At 43.2% G+C, this 24,547-nt stretch overlaps 1 protein-coding gene across 1 annotated transcript in view; it reads right to left on the bottom strand.

Annotated features, from left to right (window-relative positions):
• Positions 1–20,381, bottom strand: part of LOC128901530 (butyrophilin subfamily 3 member A1-like) — a 32,356-nt gene extending 11,975 nt beyond the window's left edge. The window contains exons 1-7 of the mRNA XM_054183603.1: positions 20,309–20,381; positions 18,240–18,596; positions 17,232–17,516; positions 16,189–16,287; positions 11,526–11,546; positions 11,316–11,342; positions 10,324–10,812 (exon numbers count right to left, since the gene is read on the bottom strand). Of these exons, the coding sequence (XP_054039578.1) occupies positions 10,324–10,812; positions 11,316–11,342; positions 11,526–11,546; positions 16,189–16,287; positions 17,232–17,516; positions 18,240–18,596; positions 20,309–20,381 (1,351 nt within the window). The remainder of the gene's footprint in view (positions 1–10,323; positions 10,813–11,315; positions 11,343–11,525; positions 11,547–16,188; positions 16,288–17,231; positions 17,517–18,239; positions 18,597–20,308) is intronic.
• Between the last annotated feature and the right edge of the window lie 4,166 nt (positions 20,382–24,547).

Raw genomic sequence — 24,547 nt, 5'->3', positions numbered from 1 at the left:
TAGAGCTGGAGGGGGATGCATCCCCTGAAGCCCCAGGGAAGGTGTTTGGTGGAGTTGGGATCCCCCCAAGATGTCAAATGTCTTCATGGACTAGTGCAAGTGTGTGCTGAGGCCCAGCCATCCTTGGCTTGATATTTTTTTCCTTCCTTTTTTTACTTCCTTCCTACTATCTCTCTCTCTTCCTTCCTTCCTCCTTCCATATCTCTTCTTCTCTCTATGTCATTCACGGAATCATGGAATCACGGAATCTTCAGAGTTGGAAGGGACCTCTAGAGATCATCTAGTCCAACTCCCCTGCTAGAGCAGGATTACCTAAAGCACATCCCTCAGGGCTGCATCCAGGGAAGGGGACTCCACAACCTCCCTGGGCAGCCTGTTCCAGTGCTCTGTCACCCTCACCGTAAAGAAGTTTTTCCGTGTATTTGAACGGAACTTCCTATGTTCTAGTTTGTGCCCATTGCCCCTTGTCCTGTCACTGGGAACCATTGAAAAGAGCCTGGCACCATCCTCCTTAAACCCACCCTTTAGATACTTGTAAACATTAATCAGGTCCCCCCTCAACCTTCTCTTCTCCAGGCTAAAGAGTCCCAGCCCTTTCAGCCTTTCCTCATAAGGGAGGTGCTCCAGTCCTGTAATCATCTTGGTTGCCCTTCGCTGGACTTGCTCCAGTAGTTCCCTGTCCCTCTTGAACTGGGGAGCCCAAAACTGGACACAGTACTCCAGTTGTGGCCTCACCAGTGCAGAGTAGAGGGGGAGAATGACCGCCCTCGACCTACTGGCCACAGTCTTTCCTATGCAGCCCAGGATGCCATTGGCCCTCCTGGCGACAAGGGCACACTGCTGGCTCATGGATAATTTGCTGTCTACTAGGACTCCCAGGTCCTTCTCCTCAGAACTACTTCCCAGCATGTCCGCCCCTAACATATACTGATGCTTGGCATTCTTCCTCCCCAGGTGGAGGACCTTGCACTTGCTTTTGTTGAACCTCATTAGGTTCTTCTCTGCCCAGCTCTCCAGCCTGTCCAGGTCACGCTGGATGGCAGCACGGCCCTCTGGAGTGTCGGCCACCCCTCCCAGCTTGGTATCATCAGCAAACTTGCTGAGGATACACTCTGTCCCCTCATCTAGGTCATTAATGAATATACTGAACAAAATTGGACCAAGTATTGACCCCTGAGGGACACCACTGGTTACAGGCCTCCAACTAGACTCTGTGCCACTGATGACAACCCTCTGAGTTCTATCACTCAGCCAGCTCTCAATCCACCTCACTGTCACCTCATCTAGCCCATACTTCCTCAGCTTCCTAATGAGGATGTTATGGGAGACAGTGTCAAAAGCCTTGCTGAAGTCAAGGTAGATGACATCTACGGCTCTCCCCTCATCCAGCCAACCAGTTATAACATCATAGAAAGCTATCAGATTGGTCAGGCATGATTTGCCCTTGGTAAATCCATGCTGACCACTTCCAATATCTTCCTGTTCCTCTACGTGTTTGGAGACGACATCCAGAATGAGTCGCTCCATTACCTTCCCAGGGACAGAGGTGAGACTAACCGGCCTGTAGTTCCCCGGGTCCTCCTTCTTGCCTTTTTTGAAGATTGGAGTGATGTCAGCCTTCCTCCAGTCCTCAGGCACCTCTCGGTTCCCCATGACCTTGCAAAGACAATGGAGAGCGGTCTATCAATAACATCTGCCAGCTCTCTCAGCACTCGCGGGTGCATCCCATCAGGGCCCATGGATTTATGAATGGAGTTCATATTCCAGGTTTTTTATTCCTTCCCTCTTCTCTCTTTCCTACATTAGCTTTCTTCAAGGGCAAGCCTTTTATGCAGCACCAGACACACCTGAATTCCTCACCTTGGTTTCCTGAAAATCTGCAGAAGCTAAAGGGACTCCAAGGACACTGCACTCATGGACTGAAGGGAGTGGACACCTACAAGTGCACGATGCCACTGCGAAGGATGGTACCCACTAACAAAGGGTATTTCTTCCCCACGTGAGTTACTGTTGAGATCACTGTGTCCTTATTTTGGAAACTTTCTTGGTGCCAGAGACAAGCAGCAGAGCAATGGGAGGTTCCATGGACACTCATCAGAGCTAAAGAGATCTTACAGAAGGGGTTCAACCAACAAAGCCTACTTCTTACCTTTTGATGTATTTGGCTCACCTTGTTGAAAGGCTCTGGGGAGTTGGACAGGAATGGAATGGAGATGTGGAAGCTCATGGGACAGGTTCTTTAACAGGGAGGACTTGCCAGGAAATGCAGCTTGACAGGGTTAAGATTAGCCACCAGTCTGGGGGACTAACAGTGTAATACTTTCCATGTTCTCAAAGTACCATAGCATCTCTGAATGAAGTCTCCGGGACTCTCAATGAGATGCCTTTCTTCCCAAAGTGTCCCATTCCCCATGTCTTCTAGCTATCACAGGTGCTCCCTGAGCACCTGAAAGTTGAGCTGCATGACTGGATCAGAGCCAGGATTGCTCCTTTCATGGTGACCTTCCTGCTGATGCTCATGTCCCCGTGGAAAGTGGAGGAGTAGGAAAGGTGACAGCTAGTAAGAGGACCTGCTTGCAAGCCCAACATTTGCCTTTCCCATTCCTCCATATCCCACCACTTTGCCTAGGGAAGTACATGAGGAAGGAAGCAGGCAGACCCTTGCTGCTTTGAGCCCAAATGGAAGCAGCAAATGCCAAGTTTTCCTTCTCTTCCATATGGTGCGGACAGCGTTTCTCCTACCTCCCCAAGAATGCCTGTCTGCTCAAATGTGTTCCTCTCCTTCCTCAGCAGGCACTCTCACAGATAGGAAAGACAAGGTAGCCTGCAAAGAGCTCCAAGCAGCCATGACCTGACTGGTCACATTGGACCAGGTCACATTGCTTACCCGTTCCCAGAGGGATTTGTGGATTCCCACTAGGTTTGCTGTACAAGTGGCCAAACACCGATGGGATGGCTCTGTTGGACCATCTGCTATTTCTTTGAGTGACAGAAAGGTATTGTGTCTCTTTAGCCTGGAAAATGTCAGGGGACCACTTGAAAGAGGTTTTCTTACCTGATAGAAAAAGGAATATACATAGGAAAAGAATGAGCGAACAAAATATTCCCATTCTTCCATTCCGGAGCCAGATAGTCATCCTTTCTGATGTGCTGCAATGTAAGAGTCAGTGAAAGGTGGTAGAACAAAATCCTCAGTGAGGCCAAATCCCACATTTCTCCTCTGTCCTTTAAACCTTGCGTTCCTTGTCATCACCTATCTTTTCTGTGTCATCCCCTATCTCTTCCATGTCATCCAATGTCACATCAAAGGGACGCTGTGCCCATTGAGGGTGACAGAGCACTGGAACAGGCTGCCCAGGGAGGTTGTGGAGTCCCCTTCTCTGGAGATTTTCAAGACCTGCCTGGATGCAGCCCTGAGGGATGTGCTTTAGGCAACCCTGCTCTAGCAGGGGAGTTGGACTAGATGATCTCTAGATCCCTTCCAACTCTGAAGATTCCGTGATTCCGTGATTCCGTGATCTGATCACTTGTGCAGCACAGGAGACTTCTTGTATCTTCTGTGTACCTTAGGCACACAAAGCGTACCCTGAGGAATCGAGCTCCTGATATTAATAATTCTTCCTAGTTGCTGCCTGAAAATATTCATAACAAGACTGTTCCTGACATCTTGGATACTGGGAATGACTCCCGGTAGCATTTGTAACATTAATCTCGGTACTAACAATGCAGAGCTGCTGAACTGCCCCATCACTGCATGGGAGTATGGATGATACGCAGCTGCTGGTTGACATAACTTTCACAGCAAAGCCTACAGGTTCAGAAAGTGGCCAATATTAAGGCAGGGTTTGACCAGCTGCTTCTGCAGAGATAACTTTGACAGCTTCACCTGCACTGCTTTCAGCAGCACCTCTGATTTTTACAAAAAGGTCACTGTTAAAGAAGTATTTTGTTACTGCAGGCTTCTATAGTCTGCCCACCGTTCCCTTTGTCACTCTTCTCTCCTCTTGATAGACTTGCTTTGCCACCAGCATAACGAGGCCCTCACACTGCATTTTATTTGCTGTGGAACAAGGCAGTCAGAAAAAAAAAATCCACGTAAGGAAAGGCCCATGGGTTTGTGATTTGTAGTCAGTGCAAACTGTCAGAATGCACCAGGCAGAATGAACATGCTTTTGGCAAGCGCTAATGGAATGATTGGGCTGGAAGAGAGATTCTCCTCTGCGGGCAGGTTTGCTGACACTACCACAATAACTGTCCTTTACAGCGCTTCCTCATAATTAGTGCAGTGACAAGTAAAAGGCTAAGAGCTGGGTGTTGGCTGCGATCCTTTCAGGCCTTTACGTCTGCAGCCGTGAGAGGGACCTGGACTGATGTTTCTGAGCAACGCAGCAGGTGCAGTGGGGCAGCCTCCTGTCTCCACCCCTCTCCTTTGCCCCACCACAGGTGGCCAAGGACATTGCAGCCAGCCATTTCAGGCAGCTGGACCCAGCCCTGAACAGTTTCATCTCCACTCGATCAGCTTCCTAAACTAGCTTACAGCACGAACACGGGGTTGTTAATGGTTGCTGTTGCTCGCTACCTCCTGCTGGGGGTTGGATTGGTCCATAGAAGCTGCAGGGAGGGTTGGGATGAAAGCCAGCAGGAAGGGACCGTGTGATGTGCCCATCCTCAGCATCACAGCATTGTTGCTGCCAGCATTTACCGAGTGGCCAAACAGCACTGAAAATGGCCTTGTGAAGGATTATTTTTTTCCTATTATTTTACTGTCCTGTAACTTGGGTATAGCAAGCGTAATTCCCTGCAAACCTGTCACAAAGGTTGAAGTGACACAAACACGACAGGATCTCAGAGCAATGTGGAAGGAACCGTAAATACTTTCACTCATAACTGGGACGGTTAAATGAAACTGGGATGCCAGACAGATTCTGAAGCTTTTTGGTTGTTCTCCAGTTCCCTATAACCTTTTTCTCAGGGCATTTTGTATTGTCCTGTCTCCAAACCAGGGGGATAACATGGCCCCACCGTTTGTGTAATATTCCAGTAGTGGTTTCAAGTAAGCAAGCTTCTTTGGGCTGCTTTCTCAACCTGGAGACTTCCTCCACAAGCCCAGAGCCACAGGGAGCGCGCGCTTCACAAGCAACTTTGTGCAGGTACACTAACCAAAACTACAGGAAGACTTCACAGCTTCACAGAGTTGCATACGCTAACGACTAAGCGGGCTAAAATAGAAGAAAAGTTCTCTTACCTTATAAAAGTCTATTGCTTGCTCTGAGAGTGCGACGTTTCACTTCTCTGCTACAGCAAAAGAGAAAGCAAGTTTGGAGCAGCGCAGACTTTGCTGAAATCACTGGGTTGCAAGCAGGAAGGAAGGGAAGGAGTATCATGGCCAAAACTCACCCAGGCTGCTGTTCCTCCACCTCAGGAAGGCAAGAGAATCACAGGCGGACAGAAGGAGGAGAAAAGGCTGGCAGTCACGGGGTGAGGGAGCACTGCAGGCAGGAAACGTGTCCTTGGAGCACAGGTGAAAGCAAGCTCTTTGCTCCCATTGTCATAATGGTTAATTTTTGAACCCGTCTGTTTTTTAATTGGTCCTGAGTCCAGGTAGGTGCAAAGATGAAAGGAAGTGAAGGAAAGGAGAGGGTTGGGTTTTTTTTTTGCAACGAAGCCATGGAATTGGTTTTGGACAGCCATGCAGGTTTCTGGGAAGAAGAGTGGTTATAGCTCATTGTGCTGAGCTCTTTCTTGTAGGATGGTGTCACAGGGAAATAGGAGGAGTAGCAGCAACCTCTACCTTTTATCTTCTCTCCATCAGAACCATCATTAAGCCATGGTTCATTTAAAAAATATAAATTAAAAAAGGTAAGTGTTGCCATTTGAAGATTAGTTCAACATGTTATATAGCATCCGATCCCAGCCTTTGTGGAAGTGGGATGTACCTTTCTGCCCAGACTCAACCATTGGCATGGAAAGGCAGGTTCCAATATACAGGGGTCCCTAGTAAAACAGCAGCTTAATTTTAACATGTGACATCTGGAAAAATCATTCTGAACTTTGTGGTGCTCAGTGAGATGATTTTCCCACCTCTCAACCATAGATCAATTCAGTTACTAAGCACTATGTTAATAATCAAAGAAAATTTTGTCAGATCACAGTATCACAGAATCATAGAATAGTTTGGGTTGGAAGCGTCCTTTAGAGGCCATCTAGCCCAAGCCCCCTGAACTGAGAAGGGACATCTTCAACTAGATGATGTTGCTCAGAGCCACGTCCAACCTGACCTTGAATGTTTCCAGGGACGAGGCATCTACCACCTCTCTGGGCAAGCTGGGCCAGTGTTTCACCACCCTCATTGTATAAAATTTCTTCCTTATATCTAGTCTAAATTTACACTCGTTCAGTTTAAACCATTACCCCTTCTCCGACTGCAACAGACCCTACTAAAAAGTCTGCCTGGAGCCTTCTCTTCTCGAGGCTGAACCACTCACAGCCCATCCTCAGAGGAGAGGTAGTCCAGCCCTCTGATCATCTTTGTGGCCCTCCGCTGGACCCACTCCAACAGGTCAATGTCCTTCTTATGTTGGGGACCCCAGAGCTGGACACAGTACTCCAGGGGGGATCTCATGAGAGCAGAGTAGAGGGGCAGAATCACCTCCCTCATCCTGCTGGCTATGCTGCTTTTGATTCAGCCCAGGATGTGATTGATCTTCTGGGCTGCAAGAGCACATTGTTGGCTCATGTCCAGCTTTTCATCCACCACTACCTCTAAGTCCTTCTTGGCAGAGCTGTTCCCCCCCTTTTTCCCCCAGCCTGTCTTGATATTGGGGGTTGCTCCAACCCAGGTGCAGGACCCTGAATTTGGCCTTGTTGAACCTCTTGAGGGTCACAAGGGCCCACTTTTCAAGCCTGTTAAGGTCCCTCTAGATGACATGCCATCCTTCAGTTTGTGTCAAGCACACCACTCAGCTTGGTGTCGTCATCAAACTAGCTGAGGCTGCACTTGATCCAACTGTCTATGTCATTGATGGAGATATTGAACAGTACTGGTCCCAATAGGGACCCCTGAGGGAGACCACTTGTCACCCCTCTCCACCTGTACATTGAGCCGTTGACCCTCTGGATGAGATCTTCCAACCAATTCCTCATCAACCAAACAGTCCACCCATCAATCCATACCTCTCCAATTTGGAGAGCAGGATGTTGTGGGAGACGATGTCAAAGGCCTTACAGAAGTCCAGATAGACCACATCCGTAGCTCAGGTACAGCTGTTACTCATTTCCACAAGGTAAAGAAACAGGTTAAGATAAATTATTAAAATCCTAGCTACTGCTTCTGCATTGTGCAATAGCACATAACTCACTGAATTAAAGCTGGCTGGGGAGCAAGACTGCATTCAGGACATTGCTGATCACATGTTATGAACATGCTTCCAGCTGTTCCTTAAAGCACTGTCCTCTCTCTCTTAGATTCCGCACATTACTGCTATCCATGCCTTTTTTTGCACAATGTTGCATTGCTCTCTTTTTCCTGGCTGTGTCTCTCAAATACTATTTTAATATCCCTCCCAACATTTTGGTCCCCCATCTCAGCCAGTTTTCTGCTTCCCCAGATTTACCTTCATGTCGCTTCATGGGACTGAGCCTTTCCGTCACCCATGCCAGGGAGCAGCAAAGGCAGGCTGATCCATAACCGTGCGTTGGCCAAGAGCTGAAGGTGATAACAAAGCAGTCCCGTGGCTGTGCACTCCCTAACAAAGACCTCAGCCACAGTGAAGGAGGTCTAGTGATGATAACCAGAGTCATCCAAAGTTATCACTAGGCAGATCTGTAGGTATGAAGCAGGCAGAATATCAAACACCAGGGCCAGGGTCAGCACCTACATCAGTGGGAAAGAACACAGAATCATGGAAAGGTTTAGATTGGAAGACACCATAAAGACCATCTAGTTCCAATCCCTCTGCCTTGCGCAGGGACACTTTCCACTAGACCAGGTTACTCAAAGCCCCATCCAGACCATCCTTGAACACTTCCAGGGATGGGGCCTGCACAACTTCCTGTGGCAACCTGTTCCAGTGCCTCATCACCCTCATAGTGAAATGTTTTTCCTGCTATCTAATCTAAATCTACCCTTTTCCAGTTTGAAGCCATTACCCTCCATTGTATCACTACATGCCCTTGTATTAAGTCCATCTCCAGCTTTCTTGTAGGCCCCCTTAAGATACTGGAAGGACACTATAAGGTCTCCCTGGAGCCTTCTCTTCTCCAGGATGAACAGCCCCAACTCTTACAGACTGTCTTCAGAGGAGAGGTGCTCCAGCCCTCTGATCATCTTTGTGGCCCTCCTCTGGACTTGCTCCAACAGGTCCATGTCCTTGTTACGTTGGAGGCCCCAGAGCTGAATGCAATACTCCAGGTGAGGTCTGACAAGAGCAGAACAGAAGGGCAGAATCCTCGCCCTCACCCTTTGCCACACCCTTCTGGTCATGCTTCTTTTCATGCAGCCTAGCGTGTGCTTGGCTTTCTGTGCTGCAAGCGCACATTGCTGGCTTATGTTGAGTTTCTCATCCACCAACACCCCCAAGTCCTTCTCCTCAGGGCTGCTCTCAATCCATTCTCTGCACAGCCTCTATTTGTGCTTGGGATTGTCCTGACCCACGTGCAAGACCTTGCACTTGGCCTTGTTGAACTTAATGAGATTTGCATAGGTCCACCTCTCAAGCCTGTCCAGGTCCCTCCTGGCATCCCTCTCTCCAGTGTGTCAACTGAACCACACAGCTTGGTGTCATCGACAAAGTTGCTGAGGGTGAGCTCAGTCCCAACACCCATGTTGCCAACAAAGATTTTAAATAGTACCAGTCCCAGTACCAACTCCAGAGGAATGTCACTTGTCACTGGTTTCCACTTGGATATCGAGCCATTGACCGCAACCCTTTGAGTGTGGCCTTCTAGTCAGTTCCTTATCCACTGAGTGGTCCATCCATCAAATCCATGTCTCCTATTTAGAGACCAGGATGTTGTGCAGGACAGTGTCAAACGCTTTGCATCTTGGTGAAAATGTATTTGTGAAAGGCAGAAAATGCCAGAAAGAGGAGTGAACAAAAAACTGAGAAACAACAGAAGGTCGGAGGAGAATGAGGTGCTCCATGAGCAGGCACTGCCATGAAGGGATTGCAGCCAGTGGATAAGCCCACACTGGAATAGGTACACCTGTGATGGGAGTGCAGCCCACGGAGGACCCACACTGGCGCATAGGAAAAGAGTGAGAAGGAAGGAGTGGCAAAGAGAAACCGTAACCCGTGACCCCAACCCCTTGCACTGCTTGTTGCCTCACTGGAGAGACTGAGTGCAACCTTTGGTGATGGAAAGGTGGAGGGAGAGGTGTCTGAAGTGAGTTGAGCCTAGGTGTGAAGTTGAGCCTGGGAAAGGCTGAAGGGTGACTGAAATTATTTTCTTTGTTTCCTGACATATAAACCAGTAATTGAATATTTCTGCCAACGGGCAGTAAATTAAATTAAATTCCTCAAGTCTAACCTCTTTTGCCCATGACAGCAATTGATAAGCGATTTCTTGGTCTTTATTTTGACCCATGATTTTTCTCCCTCCAGTTCCTCCTGTTTTCTCCCCCTTTCCTGATGGAGGAGTAGGGACTGAGCATCTGTGCTGGTGCTTGGCTGGTAGCCAGGGTCAACCCACCACAGTGATGCAGAAAAATGAGGTATGCTCAGTACCCTGCCAAATTGTATCACATTCTTGGCAAACACAACCTGTCTTTTAACTACTTTTCCTACCATGAATTTTTGAATACGCTTAAAGTTTAAAATAAAAGTTTTCAAAACAGCACTCTTTTCTTTCAAAATACATTTATTTCATTTCTTGATACAAGGATGGTAGAATTTGGCTTGCCTAACTTTAGGGATGCCATTTAATCTAACACAAATACAGAACATGGAGTACAAGTCATGTTGCCTAGAGAAGGAGGAAAGACGCACTAAATAACACCACCTAAGTTACAATTCTATCTTGAAGCAACTGAAACCATTGCTGTACTGATAAGACTTTCATGACCTGTAATAGCAACTCAGAGTCTGCCTAGAATTTTCTGAACCTGACCCCACTCTTCCTTTAACTAGCTGATTCTTTTTTCCTTTCTTGACTTTTTCTTGCCGTTTCAGCCTCAGACTTCTTCTTACTTAATTTTACGTTGACTGCTGTCTGAGATTTAAATTTGTCCCTCTTTCCACTGAACTGTCTTTCCCTAATCCATTAGATCTCATAGTCCTATTTAAAGAAGCTTTAATGGGACAGGGAATGAGACCGGGTGGATACGAGGTGTGCGTGTCCCTTCCGTTTTGGATAGAAATGGGTAAAACTTTTCTGCAGGTTCCATTCCAGGCCTTAGAGGCATTCTCACTATGATGCGTATCTGCTCTGCTTCATAAAATTTCACTTGCTCTTCCTCCAAGTCCAGAAGCACACCAATCACTGAATAACTCATCTGCTGCTTCTCAATCTTGTGGTCTCCGGTGCTACAGAAAATCTGTCCCTGGGACCCGTGCAGAGCCCAGTAGTCCTCCCCGGGACGCATCCCTTCCTGTCTCCCTTTCTCCCTCACCACCCCCAGCACCCAGTCCTGCTCCTGGCCCACCTCCACCTCCCAGTAGTGTTTCCCAGCTGCAAACCCTTCCTTCCCCACCAGGACAGGGACTGTGCAGGGAGTGTTCGAGCCAGCAGGTTCAGACGTGTTGCTCTCCACACCTGGAACCCCTGGCAGATGGAGCTCCAGGACTCGGCAGTCAGATTTCACAGTAATGGGAACTGGAGGGGAAAACGAGAATCATCCAACGAGCAGAGTGGCTCAGGGACTTCTCCCTGCACGTGGCTAGGGGTTGAAGCATTTGAGGGTCTGAGCGGTCCTGGTGCAATTCAACAAAGAATTTAAACATTCCCCAGCACAGGGCGTGCAATCCCTGATGAACCGAGAAGCACCTTGGAGCTCTCACAGCCAGCTCCTCTTTCAGGGTGAAAGTCTACATGCTTTACCATACATTCCTCTTTCTCTTTTCCATGTGGCCATCCATCCTCTCCAGAATTGTGTCCACACCCCACCCCAGACTTTGACACCTTTCAGCAACTCCTTTTCTCGCTTTTCCCAACAGCCACATCCCAGCCTCATTTCCTGTTAACCAAGGCAGCATATTCCTGTCACTCCAGCTCAGTCGGTATATCTCTAACATCATGGCATTGTCATTTCAGTGTAATTCGCGTCATTTTGGGCAGATGTTCACTGCATTTTCACACCGTTCGTCCTGCCAGCTTACCTGTGTGGCTGTGGGCTTCCCAGAAATCTACAGAAAGGAAACAGAGAGTAGCATTTTATGAATCTATTGGGCAGTTAAATGCTTGTCAACCTAGTTTATTTCTGTCTGTTGATTTGCAATCATTGTCATTATTGTGATTCTTCTCCTGGGCTGACTTTACTTAATGCACCAGTACATATAGCAATAAAATAAAACTTTTAAACCACTTACCCAGCTCAGCTTTGAGAAGCTCTGAAAGGGAAAAATACTCTAGTTATTAACACTTATTTTGTGAGAGTTGTTTCAAAGTCGGACAACCCCAAACAATAGAAGATCAAGCAATGTCATGAGTCAGTATGAGGACTTTTTTAATTTGTGTGGTTTAAATTTTTGAGACTTTTTTGCAAGGTGAGGGACAAAAACTGGGCCTTCTGGGGAAATTCTGCATGTGTTTACATTTAGGAAGCATTTTAGAAGACATTAAGTCAGCCAGTAGAGCCATGTGGAGGTAATTAATTTCCTGGCTGCCATTGTAATGGTTCAGGTGGATGTGATTTGTAAGGAAAAAACATATGATGCAACATAGGTGTCTGTAGCTTTGGTGTAATTTTTAGGTAAGAAAAACTTCTAGTAAGGGGGGTTGTTGATAGCCCAGAGAGGTCATATAGCAAGCTGTGTGACAAATCTCTTGAAAGAGAAACTTGAACCTCACTGTCAGGAGACATTTACATTGGCTTCACCTTCATGGATGGTGTAGTCAGGCTCATCTGGACTCATCTTTCTTTATTTTCCATGAGGTTTATAAAACATAGGATTTATACAAGAGATTTTCTTACCAAGGTGATTTCTGCTATCAGCTATTCCTGTAAAAGAATAACTTTAATAAGTGAAGTGAAAACTCAAGGAGATAATGTTTAAGAGGTGAGATCTGAAGGAAATAATTCTATCACTGCGTAAATACTGAAATTATTATTTTCTCTTCAAAATTTACCATGTGGAAACTTAGAATCATAGAAGCTTCATGGTTGGAAAGGACCTTTGAGATCATCGAGTCCAACCACACACACACAAAAAACCACCCTACAATCTCTGCCACCAGAGCATGCCCTGAAGTGCCACATCTAGACTTTTCATAAATACCTCTAGGGATGGGGACTCAACCACTTCCCTGGGCAGGCTGTTCCAGTGCCTGACCACTCTTTCAGTAAAGCCATTCTTCCTAATATCTAATCTAAACCTCCCCTGCCACAACTTCAGACCATTTCCTCTGGTCCTGTCATTATTCACTTGGGAGAAGAGGCCAACACCCACCTCTCTCCACTCTCCTTTCAGGTAGTTGTAGAGGGCAATGAGGTCTCCCCTCAGCCTCCTCTTCTCCAAGCTAAACATGCCCAGCTCCCTCAGCCTCTCCTCATATGCCCTGGTCTCCAGACCCCTCACCAGCCTGGTAGCTCTCCTCTGGACACACTCCAGCACTTAACTTGTCCACATTTAACTTGTCAACTTAAATTTTTAAAAGCATATGTTTAAAAGTCAGTTGTAAATTAACGCAACTATACTTCACTCTTTCTGTCCCTTAGAGTTATGGCACTACTTTTCTTTTTTTTACCCTTCTTCCCTTAGTTGTACACCTCCAGTGCTGCCTGAAATGGCCTTGGCCGGGAAACCTCATGGCGTTTCAGCAGAATAGATATCCTAGTACAAACAGCTGAATTTCAACCCAAATGAACATAGTCAAAATAGTTTGGTATGCAGGCTAAGGTGACCAAATGCAGGTGTCTATTTTTGAGTTCTCTAGGTGCAATTAGCAGTATTGCTGATCAATATTGACAGCACTGATTGATAGTATCCTCCCTACTGTGGCATAAATTGTCTAATGTTGTTTATCTACTGCCTATGCATAGGCACAAGTTCTTTAATGGTATTTGAGATGCCTGGAAGTCTCTCTCTGGTGTTCAGGAGGCCTACTCGTTCACGAGGAGTTGACCTTCAGTAGAGTCTTTGCTGTATATGTCTTCTCCAGGTGGATATCTCAGTTGAGAGATGAAGCAGGAAGAGAGGGGGAAGCATGACGTGGCATTTTTCTTAGTATTTATTTTGTATGTAGCTAAACATCCAAGCCAATATTTCTCAGGATAGAGTCCGAGACATACATTTTTGGCTTTGTGATGCTAGTTATGGCTGTTTGAACAATTTGAACAGAAAGTGAGAAATAACAGAAGCAGTAGGTCAGAGCTTCAAGAAATTTCAGTACAGTCAGCAAGACTCCAGATTACACAGAAGCAGAAAAGTATCACAAGCCTCTAAGAAACAGAGTCATACTAAATAATATATTTTAGCCATGACTAAAAATGAAATAGAAGTAATAATCATTTGAATAAGGGTAAGCTACTATGCTTTTTTATGAAGTAACTTATTTTCATTCTTTCATATATACCTACTTGTAAGAGTTGATTAACATTGTCTTAATTGTAGAACTGTATTTACCTCCTTCGTTTGTCTTCTTCTGTGATTCTAAGTTGATCAACAAACAAAACAAAAAAGGAAGGAAAAAAAACAGACAACACATTACTGGCTGGCCAGTTGGTTTAATTTAGAAGTTAAAAATTATGACGTAAGCTTTTAAATTATTTCATTGTCCTCAATTACTAAAGCTCCAACAAGTAATTGGAAGATGGATAATTTTTGAATTTATAATCAAAAATGAAAACAGATCATAAAAATGTTTGTTAAACAGAATAGATACATCCAGAAGTAATTCATATAAAAATCTATATCTCAGTTGCTCTTTTGGGGATGTAAATAATGTCCACCCTAGAAGTACTAAAAGGAAAAGGAAAACTGTACTCTTACCTAGTTCTACCTTCAAACTTTCTTTTTCTGAAAGAAAAGGTACATGATTATTAATATATAAGTTTCAGTATCAGATTTAAAAAGTTTAATTACAACATTTTCTTGAATACTTTTACTTTCTTTTTCTTCAATAATATATTAACATAGGACCCATGATTGATTTAATCAATTTGATGAGGTAAAGAAGGTTGAGTTACACAGAGAATTATGAAGTAAAATAAACAAGCGGGTAAATTAGCATACAAATTTGGAGGAGACCTTAACTGGCTAGAGAAATGAGATGACCTTCATCTGACCTCTCTTAGGGATTTACAAGACAAATGTGTCTTATCTCATCTAGTTGCTTTGTAGGTCCCTTATAGTCAATTTAGGAAATCCATTACCCACCTCCCAGGTCTTCTTCCCACTAATAGCTTTCTCAAACACTTTCAATCTGATCTCTCTCTGAATGTTTCTGTTTCTCTTAGCTGACCACTAAGAAAAGACCCTCAGGAAGACCCTGAGACTTCTACTATTTTAGAAACTTCAATAAATTGAATCTCCCTGGTAAGTTGAAAGGCCAAAATGAGATAACTGAGCTCCTCTAGACTATGTCTGGGACCTGTCTTGTTTACTGTTATCATTATTTGACAAGAAATTTGCACAGAATTTGCAGAAATTGCATCAGGAATTGTTACTTGTTTCTTCAGGTTAAGCTGTCTGGATGAGAGATCAGAGTCAAAGCCATGGGGTGTAAATTCAGCAGTAAACAGTTCAAGGCTTGTTATTTAATTTTATTTTTCTCTAATGATCTTGGGAATTAATAGCAGGTTAAAACAGAGGAGGCAAAAGATCAGAATACATGGATTACTTTGATCCAGCCATGCAAAAAGTGGAGCAGAGACGTGGCACAGACCAATGGCATTTTCAGAGCAATTACATCATCGGTAAGGTTACACCTCAAGATATTAGTGCAATTGTATTATATCACGGTGTATCAGTCTGTTCACCATCTTGCAAGCATCAGAGGATTACCCTGAGTGATTTATTATACTCCAGGCTACCTTAATTACAAAGGACAATGTGACCAATTGTCATCAAATCCTTTATGTGAATAAGAACTGCTACTTTTGAGATTCATGACCAAGAAAATGCCCTAGAGCAGTGTCTTGATTTTATATTTTCAAGATATTCTCACAGTTTTCAAGGAACATTTACCCGTTTCCATTTCCATCCTCAATCTTACTGGAAAAAAAAAATCGCAATGTTAATTATTCATTATCTCACTATCTCAAAACAATAAAAAACAAGTTATACCAGTCAAAGGGTCTGGAGTGCTAGTTCTGTAGAAAAACTAAGTGATTTTAACAAGGGGTTATTTCAATAACAGAAGACCTTAGAAGTACCTGAAATAAAAAAGGGCTACTGGAAGAGCTGAGCAATATCCAAATACCCCCACTTCACCTTGGTGCTCTGAAAAACTGAAATACTTAGATATTGATCACGCCTGCACTATTACCACACCTATAGAACTGCTTCCGAGATTGTTGCTGGCTCAGAAGCACAAACTTTTTTCCTAAAACATGTTGATGTGGGTTTATATTTAGCTTCTTCATTACTCACCTGCTTTACGGGATTGTGTAATACTTCCTGGAAAAAACAAAGCAACTTTTATTATTTTTTTTTATTTTTTAAACAAGATATCTATTAGTGTATTGAAGTATAATTTCAAACTTTGTTATTTTAAAAAGAGAAATTTTTCACAAATCCAGTATTCTAAAAGCTAAAATTGTATTCTGTGCCTGTAAATATCTGTGACCGTACAAAAATGGTATCTCATCGGAGTGATCTCCCTGTAAAAGACTCTCTGTGTGTTCACACACGTGGCCCACACCCATACTCTACTTTTCACTATATATGTGTTAATTTTTAATCTGTCCCTCTCATTCCCATGTGTTTCTTTCTGAATCTGATGTTAAAATGTTATTTAAGTTTTCATTAACTGTGTTTCGCATTGTAGATGGAAACTTCCATATCAATCGTTGTAAGTGGAAATACTTACTGTTTAGTTTATAACCTGTAGCTGCAAAAACAGCTATATTAAGAAATAAAATTACAAGGAAGGCCGTCATCCAAGGTGAAGTGGAAGGGAAGAAGACATCTGTAAAATATAAATAGTGTTACTTCCACTGGATATTTGTGAAATAGCTATGACAGGCTCCAGTGGCCAAAGTATATGCGACTAGTGCCATTTTATTTGCTGTAATGTATCTTTTACAGTCTCTTCCTGCCACCCCTAAAGGCTGCAAGTTTCCCCTGAATCCCAGTACATCCATGTGCTGTGCTGCCAGCTATCCCAGGCCGTCAGAGATAGCATTACATGCCTACGTTCAGGCACTCAGACTGTGCTCCTACACCGCATGCACCCATATTCATTCAGACTCAGACTACCATGGGTAGAGGCATGTTTGGAGAAGCTACCACCTCTTTATGAGGGATGTATGCTGAGCAGCCCATCTCTGAGGCCAGCATTTGCAGTGTTGAACCACAAGATAAAGTTTTCAGCAAAACACAGCTGTCTTCAGTGGCATTTCAGATGGAAAGAAAAAGATCCCCTTCTTCCCCTTTTGAATAAAATTACCTACTTTCCAGACTAGGAACCCACCTAGAGGGAGGGACATGCTGTAGCTCAGAGTAATCATGGTGGTGTTAGGGAGAGAAAAAGTGATGGGAGCAGACGTTTAGTATTTCCTATGGGCATACTCCAGCTGTCTCAGGCCATGGTGCTGGGTACCCTAGCAGCATTATATAGGGCCTTTGTTCTCCCCATTGGCACTTCTAAATCTTTCCCTCTCCAACTGGCACAGAGCTATCAGGTGGCAGCTAACAAGAGCTCTCCATTAGTATTTATAGCTAAGATGTATTTTGAATGTAACAAGTAATAATCTAAGACATAAAGATGGACTTCTTATCGTGTTTTCCATATAAACACTAGTTGTTTGTGCTTGGGCTGGATGTCCAGGATCACTCCAGGGTCAATGGAGAGACAATGGACAGCAGCCTACCAACTGGTCTTGACAGCAATTGATCCTGGAGGCCACTCACCTGAAATCAGGACTTGGGATTCAGACATTGCATTGAGTAGGTTATTGACTACTCTGCAGGAGACTTCCTTGTCAGATCCTGGTTCGAGATTCATGGAACTTACAACATCAAAAATGCCTGAAGAAGTTTTTATTCTTTGGGTGGTCACTTCCTCCTTCCGTGTCTGTCCTTTGCTGTCCAGCCAAACTACTTCAGGTGCTGGAAACCATCCTTGTGATTTGCAGGTGAGGCCAATGCTCTGACCCACATGACCATCCAGGAAAATGGAAGACTCATCGCCTTTAGCTACAGAATAGCAAACAAAGAAGCTCCAACAAACAGGAGACAAGATAGTCTCTCATCAGACAGTACGTGGTGGGAAGGTCTTCCCCAGATTTATCAGTAGTTCATCAGACTTGAAATTTTAGTTCTCATTAAATTGCTAGTAAATAGCTTTTCCTGTGTTACATTAAAATGGGACATTTGTACCTAACTTCGCTTTTACAGTCCTGATAGAGACAGATCTTCGTACTGATTTTTGTTATCTCCACAAAAAACTGGAATTAAAATAAAGTAGCATTGCACTGAATGGAAATTTTTTAGTAAAACAAAGGTGGACGACACTATGAATGTATGAAAATTGGAATACTGGACAGAAAATTAGATAATGCGTAGGGCAAGAGCATGAGAAACAGGTTGCAGTACCAAATGCAGTTTCAGTCAGGCTTCAGTTGCTTCACCTTTGCAAAAATAGGCTTGTTTTATGGTAGGATTCATCTCTCTCCTACCTTTAAATGTTTTAAAGCTAAGGTGTTGCCTATGCTTCCTCTGTGTAAGACATGGTAAAAAGACATCTATGACTATTCATAGTCTGCTGGCAACAGAAGTAGCCTAACCTATAGCAGAGGCTGGTCTTTCACATGGCTGAGAGCGAGTGAGATGAATCCAACCCAGTGGTACCCCATAGACCCTTCTGATATTGTACTCCTGGATTGAGGGATAAGTAGCAATGCCTGCTATTCCACTCACCTGCCACATTCAGGTCAACCACCACTTCATCGTACCAATTCTCAAAAAAGACACTGCAGGTGTATTTCCCTTTGTCCGAGAGCGTGACATTTTTCAGGTGAAGAGACACGTTTCCCTTATTAAATTCAGACTGAAAAAAATTGGTCCTGCCCCAGTACGTCTCATCCTCATAAACTGGATTGTATGTGTTTTTTCCATCATAAGTGGCCACATCAATTCTTTTGGAGTTTCCAGAAAACGTCCACTGAACAGAAAGTATCTCAGGGATTATCTTAACTTTCAGTTGACAGGGCAGGGTGACTCCTTTTCCAATGATTCCAGTGACAGGCTTGTCAGGAGGAATAATTTTATACTGGCCTGCAAGAAGATATATATGTAAATCTTACCTGTCATGGAATCATAGAATCATAGAATCATAGAATAGTTTGAGTTGGAAGGGACCTTTAAAGGCCATCTAGTTCAATGCCCCTGAAATGAGCAGGGACATCTTTAACTAGATAATGTTGCTCAGAGCCCCGTCCAGCCTGACCTTGAATGTTTCCAGGGACAGGGCATCTGTCACTCTCTGGGCAACCTGTGCCAGTATCTCACCACCCTCATCATAAAAAATTTCTTCCTTATATCAGTCTAAATCTACCCTTTTTTAGTTTAAAACCTTTACCCCGTTAAAATTTTTCTCCCATCTTTCTCATAAGCCCCCTTTAAATATGGAAAGGCACAATAAGGTCTCCCTGGAGCCTTCTCTTCTCCAGGCTGAACAATCCCAACTCCCTCAGCCTGTTTTCATAGGAGAAGTGCTCCAGCCCTCTGATCATTTTTACTATTCTCCCTCCTCTGGTCCTGCTCCAACAGATCCATGTCTTTCCTGTACTGAGGACTCCAGAGCTGGGTGCAGTACTGTCACAAATGTTCTCATTAGCACTTCCTATAGGAAACTGGAATACATACAGGTAGGTGAATGCAAGAAAAAGGAGCTATTCTGCTCTGGTAAAAATCAATAAATCAGAAAATGCTCTGGACCAGGATCTTCTTTCAAGAGCAAGTTCCATCATCTCCTACTTTAAAGCCTAGTTTACCAGGCATAGACTGATGGAACAAGAGGATTGGAGAGGAAGATGTCCTGTGACAGGAATCAGATCACATGTCTATAGGTCCACGTGAGCACAGACAAGAACAGTTTTGTAACTGAAGGCTGTCCTCTGCCATCCTTCACCACTACCACACCCTAAGAGCATAGCCTAACTTCAGGGAGATGCTGCTGAAAATACTGAGCTCGGTCTGCAGACTGGTTCAGAGGTAGAAATGGCATGTCTGTCATGAAGAAAGACTAGCACATTTTTTAAAGTTGGAACTCACAAAGGTAGGATTTTGCCTACCTCATTTCAGATGTTCATAATCTTTTCACTAGGATGGCTGCATTCAGTGACGAAACACACCACAGTAAGTACATTTCATTTCAAATGCAGGCTACTTGTTGCAAAACTGTTGTTAGTGAAAAGGACAAGCTTAGTGTTGAGGTTTAGCAGCAAAAATACTAATGGCCCTCTACAGACCTTACTTTCCCATTTGGTTCACTACTCTAAAGGCAGAGATATGAAAAGGAGCCCAGGCTTTCTCAGTGTGATAAAGTGACAGGGTCAGCCAAGCTGAAAAATTACTCCAAAGCAGAGAAAGGAAGCTCCCTGAAAAACAGTTGGGGGTGGGGTGGGGCTGTGAATCTATTTATAATCCTCCCCTCTGTTGAAGCTTTAAGTGAGTCATTAGTATTGCCTGGTCCTTCTGTTACCTGCATGATTGAGGTATATTAATATAAAATAATAAAATTATAATGCTACTGTTTGCTTCTGGCTTCAGAAAATGAGTGGAGGGAATGATGAGCATCTGATATATATATGTGTAAAGGTATTGTTACAAATATGTTGCAAATATAATATTCATTGCCAAAAAACCCCCCACAAATCAACATTTTTTTGTTTATTTATTCCTTTTAGTTCTAGATTTATCCACTAACTCTAGAAATTAGATGTCTTTTTAAATAAAATTGTGAGTAGAACAGAACCTTCATTTACCTGTGACCAAATGAATTATCTGTAGGAAAATAATGATGTGAAGAGTCGTCGTCTGCTGATATCTGGAACCCATCGCCTTTCAGTTTTGTAAGACATCAATAAGCAAAACGTCCATGGCAAACCTTACAAGATTCCTGTAATCTTTTCAAGCACAAAACAGAAAATGAAAAGACTGAATCAAACCAGAGCCATATGTTTGTCTATGTATTGCTGTACATGAAGTGACACAAGGACAAATCCTCAGAGGTGTTTAAGTACCTTAGAACGATATTAGGAAAATGACAGAATAAGCTGGTTTTAATGGAAGTCAATCAATCAAGTTGCGATTCTAAGACTTATGCTTGGCCACCTGAGAAAAGAGAGACTTAGAAAGACACTATATTGGATCTTAAGGGCGCTTCACAGGCCTGATCCCCAAGTGTCCATGGCAGACTCAATGTTCAGGAAACTACTAGCAATATTTTTCTAGATGACATGGGGCTACATCTATACCCACTAGGATGTGTTTAACTTCAGGCAGACATAAGATCATAAGGCAGACAGAAGTCTTTAAAAAGGACATTAATTTCCAAGCCCTTCTAGACAGCATCTACTGGGCACTAAAACTCCGTATGTTGCTTCTCATACTCGCTTGATCAAAGCTTCTGTTGTTGCTGTTAGTTGGAGGACGAAGACAGGATTTCTAGAAAGGATCTTCAAAAACACAAAAAGGCAAAAAAGTAATTTCCACATCGTTCCTGTTTTGAATAAAACGCTTACACACTTCTAACATTAGCAGATGCACGTGCCATTTGAAACCATAAATTCGGTTTGGGAAATACCTGACCTAAGTGACACACGTTGCCTTGCAAATGATTATTCCAGGCCCATACAGACAGTAAAAGCAGCAATGGGTGCAATTCATCTCCTGTATGTTTGGATCCTTGGAGAGAAATAAGTAGGTAAAATGAAGCAACCTATCCATTGCTGTAAAGAAAGTCAGGGGATACACTGGCATGCAAAGTCTAGGGCTGTAAATTTCGGTGCACAGAATCTCACCCAATGATTCAACAGTTTTTTTAGCATGAAATGTAACCACTTTCCTCCACCCAGAGCTTTTCATGTGAACTCTGAAAAAATTAGGCCAACCTAGACTACTCGTATTACCAAAGTCAACATGGGAAGGGACTGGTTTCTCTAGAGCCCAGAAGCATTTCTCTTCACATGCAAGGTCTGGTGAACGCATACGGTGCTCACTTCCTGGTGAAGGCTAAGCCATGTGCACCTTTGCTTTCCTGCTAACCCGCACGCACCTTTGCTTTCCTAGCGAAGGAGAAGCATGAAGCAGTAAGGAGTCGAAAAGGAAGCTAGGTATTGCCACTGCAGAATGCCAAGCCCATTGCCACAGTCTGCACTCGTCCATTGCTACTCCTGTTAAATGATTTAACTATTCACCCAAATGTTAAGGTAGCTTTTCCAAGATCTAGAGTGAATGAAAAAGGATTAAAAATTCCAGCAAAGCTACAGAGCCTTGTCTGTCTTGCTTTTTATTTATGTCTGTTTTACACCTCTCCCCATAAAGCTGAAGAATCTCAGACACAGGCCAAACATTATTTTTAAAAAAGGAAAGACAAAAAAATGCCACAGATCTGCACCATACACTGGAAAAATCTAGCAAACATTTATTGCTTGAGCGTACATGAACGCAAAAATCTGTATTCTTTATATTGATTATCTGCAGAATAAATTTATACCTGAGTTATACTTCATTAATTAAGATTATCTATATCATGGCATATAGAATAAGTCATATCGGTATATACCTACCAGACAAACACATAACAAGTCTATATTTCTGACACAAAAAGAGCAAATCAATTTACTTTCATAAGTGGAAATGTGTTTCAGAATCAGCACATTGCATTTCTCAAACCAACCCCATCCATCACAACAGTTTCAGCAGACGATATATTTTGAGTAACCTAGCAAATAACAATCAATCAGTATTTCGGTGACTAATCTCTTTAATAAAGGTTGCTGGCAGGTAGCATCTCATTCAAAATCAAAGTCATTGATCAGATTCAGGCATTATCTACTCTTAAGCAAGCAGACTGTTTTATTCATTACATTAAGGCAGTAAATAAAAAGAAATTTAAATGATCTTTCACAAGTTCTTTAAAACGGCACCCACAAATGACAGTAACGTATTCCCACAGATCCAGGCAAGACACCTTTTTAATTCCAAAGAGGAATTATTCCCTGGAGGCTGTAAATCGCAAACCGCCAGCATAGTGCTAATGCAAACCCCTTCAAAAACTTAATAATGTACAATTCTGTTTCAGCCAGCCTTTCATTCCTTACCTGAGTAGCAAGATCCAAAGTATCCATTTTAAATTCAGCATGGATTATGGATGTGAGGAACCTTTGGCTTGTATTACCTGAACATACATACTTTCTTTTTCCATATCTATAGAGGGGATAGACTTCACTTGATTTCCTCACTAAAGCTTGCAAGTATTAAAAGCTGAACTTTCACCGTGAGCAACTTTTTGTCCGTGGGAGCAATATTCCAGCCAATACCTGCAGATAGCAACCGCCTATCATAGAAGATATCCAAAGGCTTGATTTGCCTACACACCTAGATCCAAAGTACAGCAAGAGGATTGTTTCAAATCTTTTCGTACCTGTGCAGTGCAACTCATTTTCTAGTACGGCTTTCTGACAATGAAATAAAATTGAGAAAACAGCATGAATGGGAGGTGACGAAACCAAAACAAGATGTTGCATGAGCCCATTACCCACTAGGATGATGTGAGGTTATAGACATAAATATACAAGACAGAGACTGTTTAGGAAACCATAGTGATTTAGAAACTGCACAATTTGGAATTTAAAGTGCGAGACCTCATGATTCAATTACACCAGCTTTATTTATGTGTTAGAGAGAGAGGAAGTTAAGATCTGTAGTGAGCAGGAAAATAACTTGATTTACAAGACTGACCCTTTGCAGAGAAAAAAACTAATGAACATCTAAATTGGGCTCATTTCCTCTTAAAGGTGGGATGGATTCTGCATACAAAAGTGTTTCAGGCATGGGGCCAAGCCTAGGTTTACAACTCTGGGGTTTTTTATGGCCCTCAGGTAGGATCAATCATGTTGCAGAGCTGCCTGTCCCTCGTTTTACTGTAGAGGGAGAATAAACATCCAGCTGAGATAAGAAACCTCACCTGCAAGGTCACAGGGGCTTAATTGCACCCGAGAAATCCAGGACTGAGATTCCTTTAATCAAATGTAGGGGATTATCGTATCATGAGGTGAAACATAACTCAAACTCCACAGTCTTTCACAATGTCAGGAAAATAATTGTTTCACATGCATATTATCTCTGAAAATGCAGCCATCTCTCTCCACAGACATGGCATGGAGGACCATCCTGATAAATAATGGAAAGCCAAATCTTGACACATGGAGGTGTGCTCCCATTATCAAAATTTTGACCAAAACTTGCAGTCTTCTGATTATTTGCATTTGTTCCCTCACATACAACATCCTCAAAAATACACCAAAAACGTTTCTAAAGTTACATGTACACCATCGCTATGGAATAGAGATGGGAACTTAGAGAGATGTGTTGCTTTCACTGGGTGTACTGCAAAAAAACCTGTAAACAGCAATTATTTTTTTTCCTAAAGAGTAGCTCCTCTGCTGTGGAAAAGAAAGTACTGTGTTACTGCCTCATTAACTGAATTGATTGATTATGTGCTAATTATGCCTCCAGTGTAAACTTGCAGTTCTCTTACAAAACCAGACAGCTCATCTTTTCGGAAGCACTGATAGATTGGGCTCATATTAGATGATATCAAAATAGCACCTTGTTATCTATGTCAGATAGCTTCTGATGAGTGATATTAAAATCTTCTCAGGAAGTTGCGTGCCAGTTAGGCCGAAAAGACCTGCTGTCAGTACCTCTCCCTGCTGAGCCCAAGTGTGAGTTTCCTTTGGTGGCATCTCCTTTTCTTTGCAAGTTTTTAGACTTGTTTTCTAATAATTTGTAATGACAACAGACAGTGCAGTAGAAGTAGCAGAGTTCAAAATAAACCTGTTAATTTTCTCAAAAATCTATAATGACTTATTACATTGAAGCATTTACATTATTGCAGTTTTAACTTGTTCTCTGCTGTTCAGCTAAAGAAATTCTAGCAGGCAGCCCTGACATTCACCCTTTATATCTTTCTGAAGCGTATATTTATTTATTTATTT

Source organism: Rissa tridactyla, chromosome 26, assembly GCF_028500815.1.
Source record: "Rissa tridactyla isolate bRisTri1 chromosome 26, bRisTri1.patW.cur.20221130, whole genome shotgun sequence".
Lineage (NCBI taxonomy): Eukaryota > Metazoa > Chordata > Aves > Charadriiformes > Laridae > Rissa > Rissa tridactyla.
This window is presented reverse-complemented; position numbering and strand designations above follow the sequence as displayed.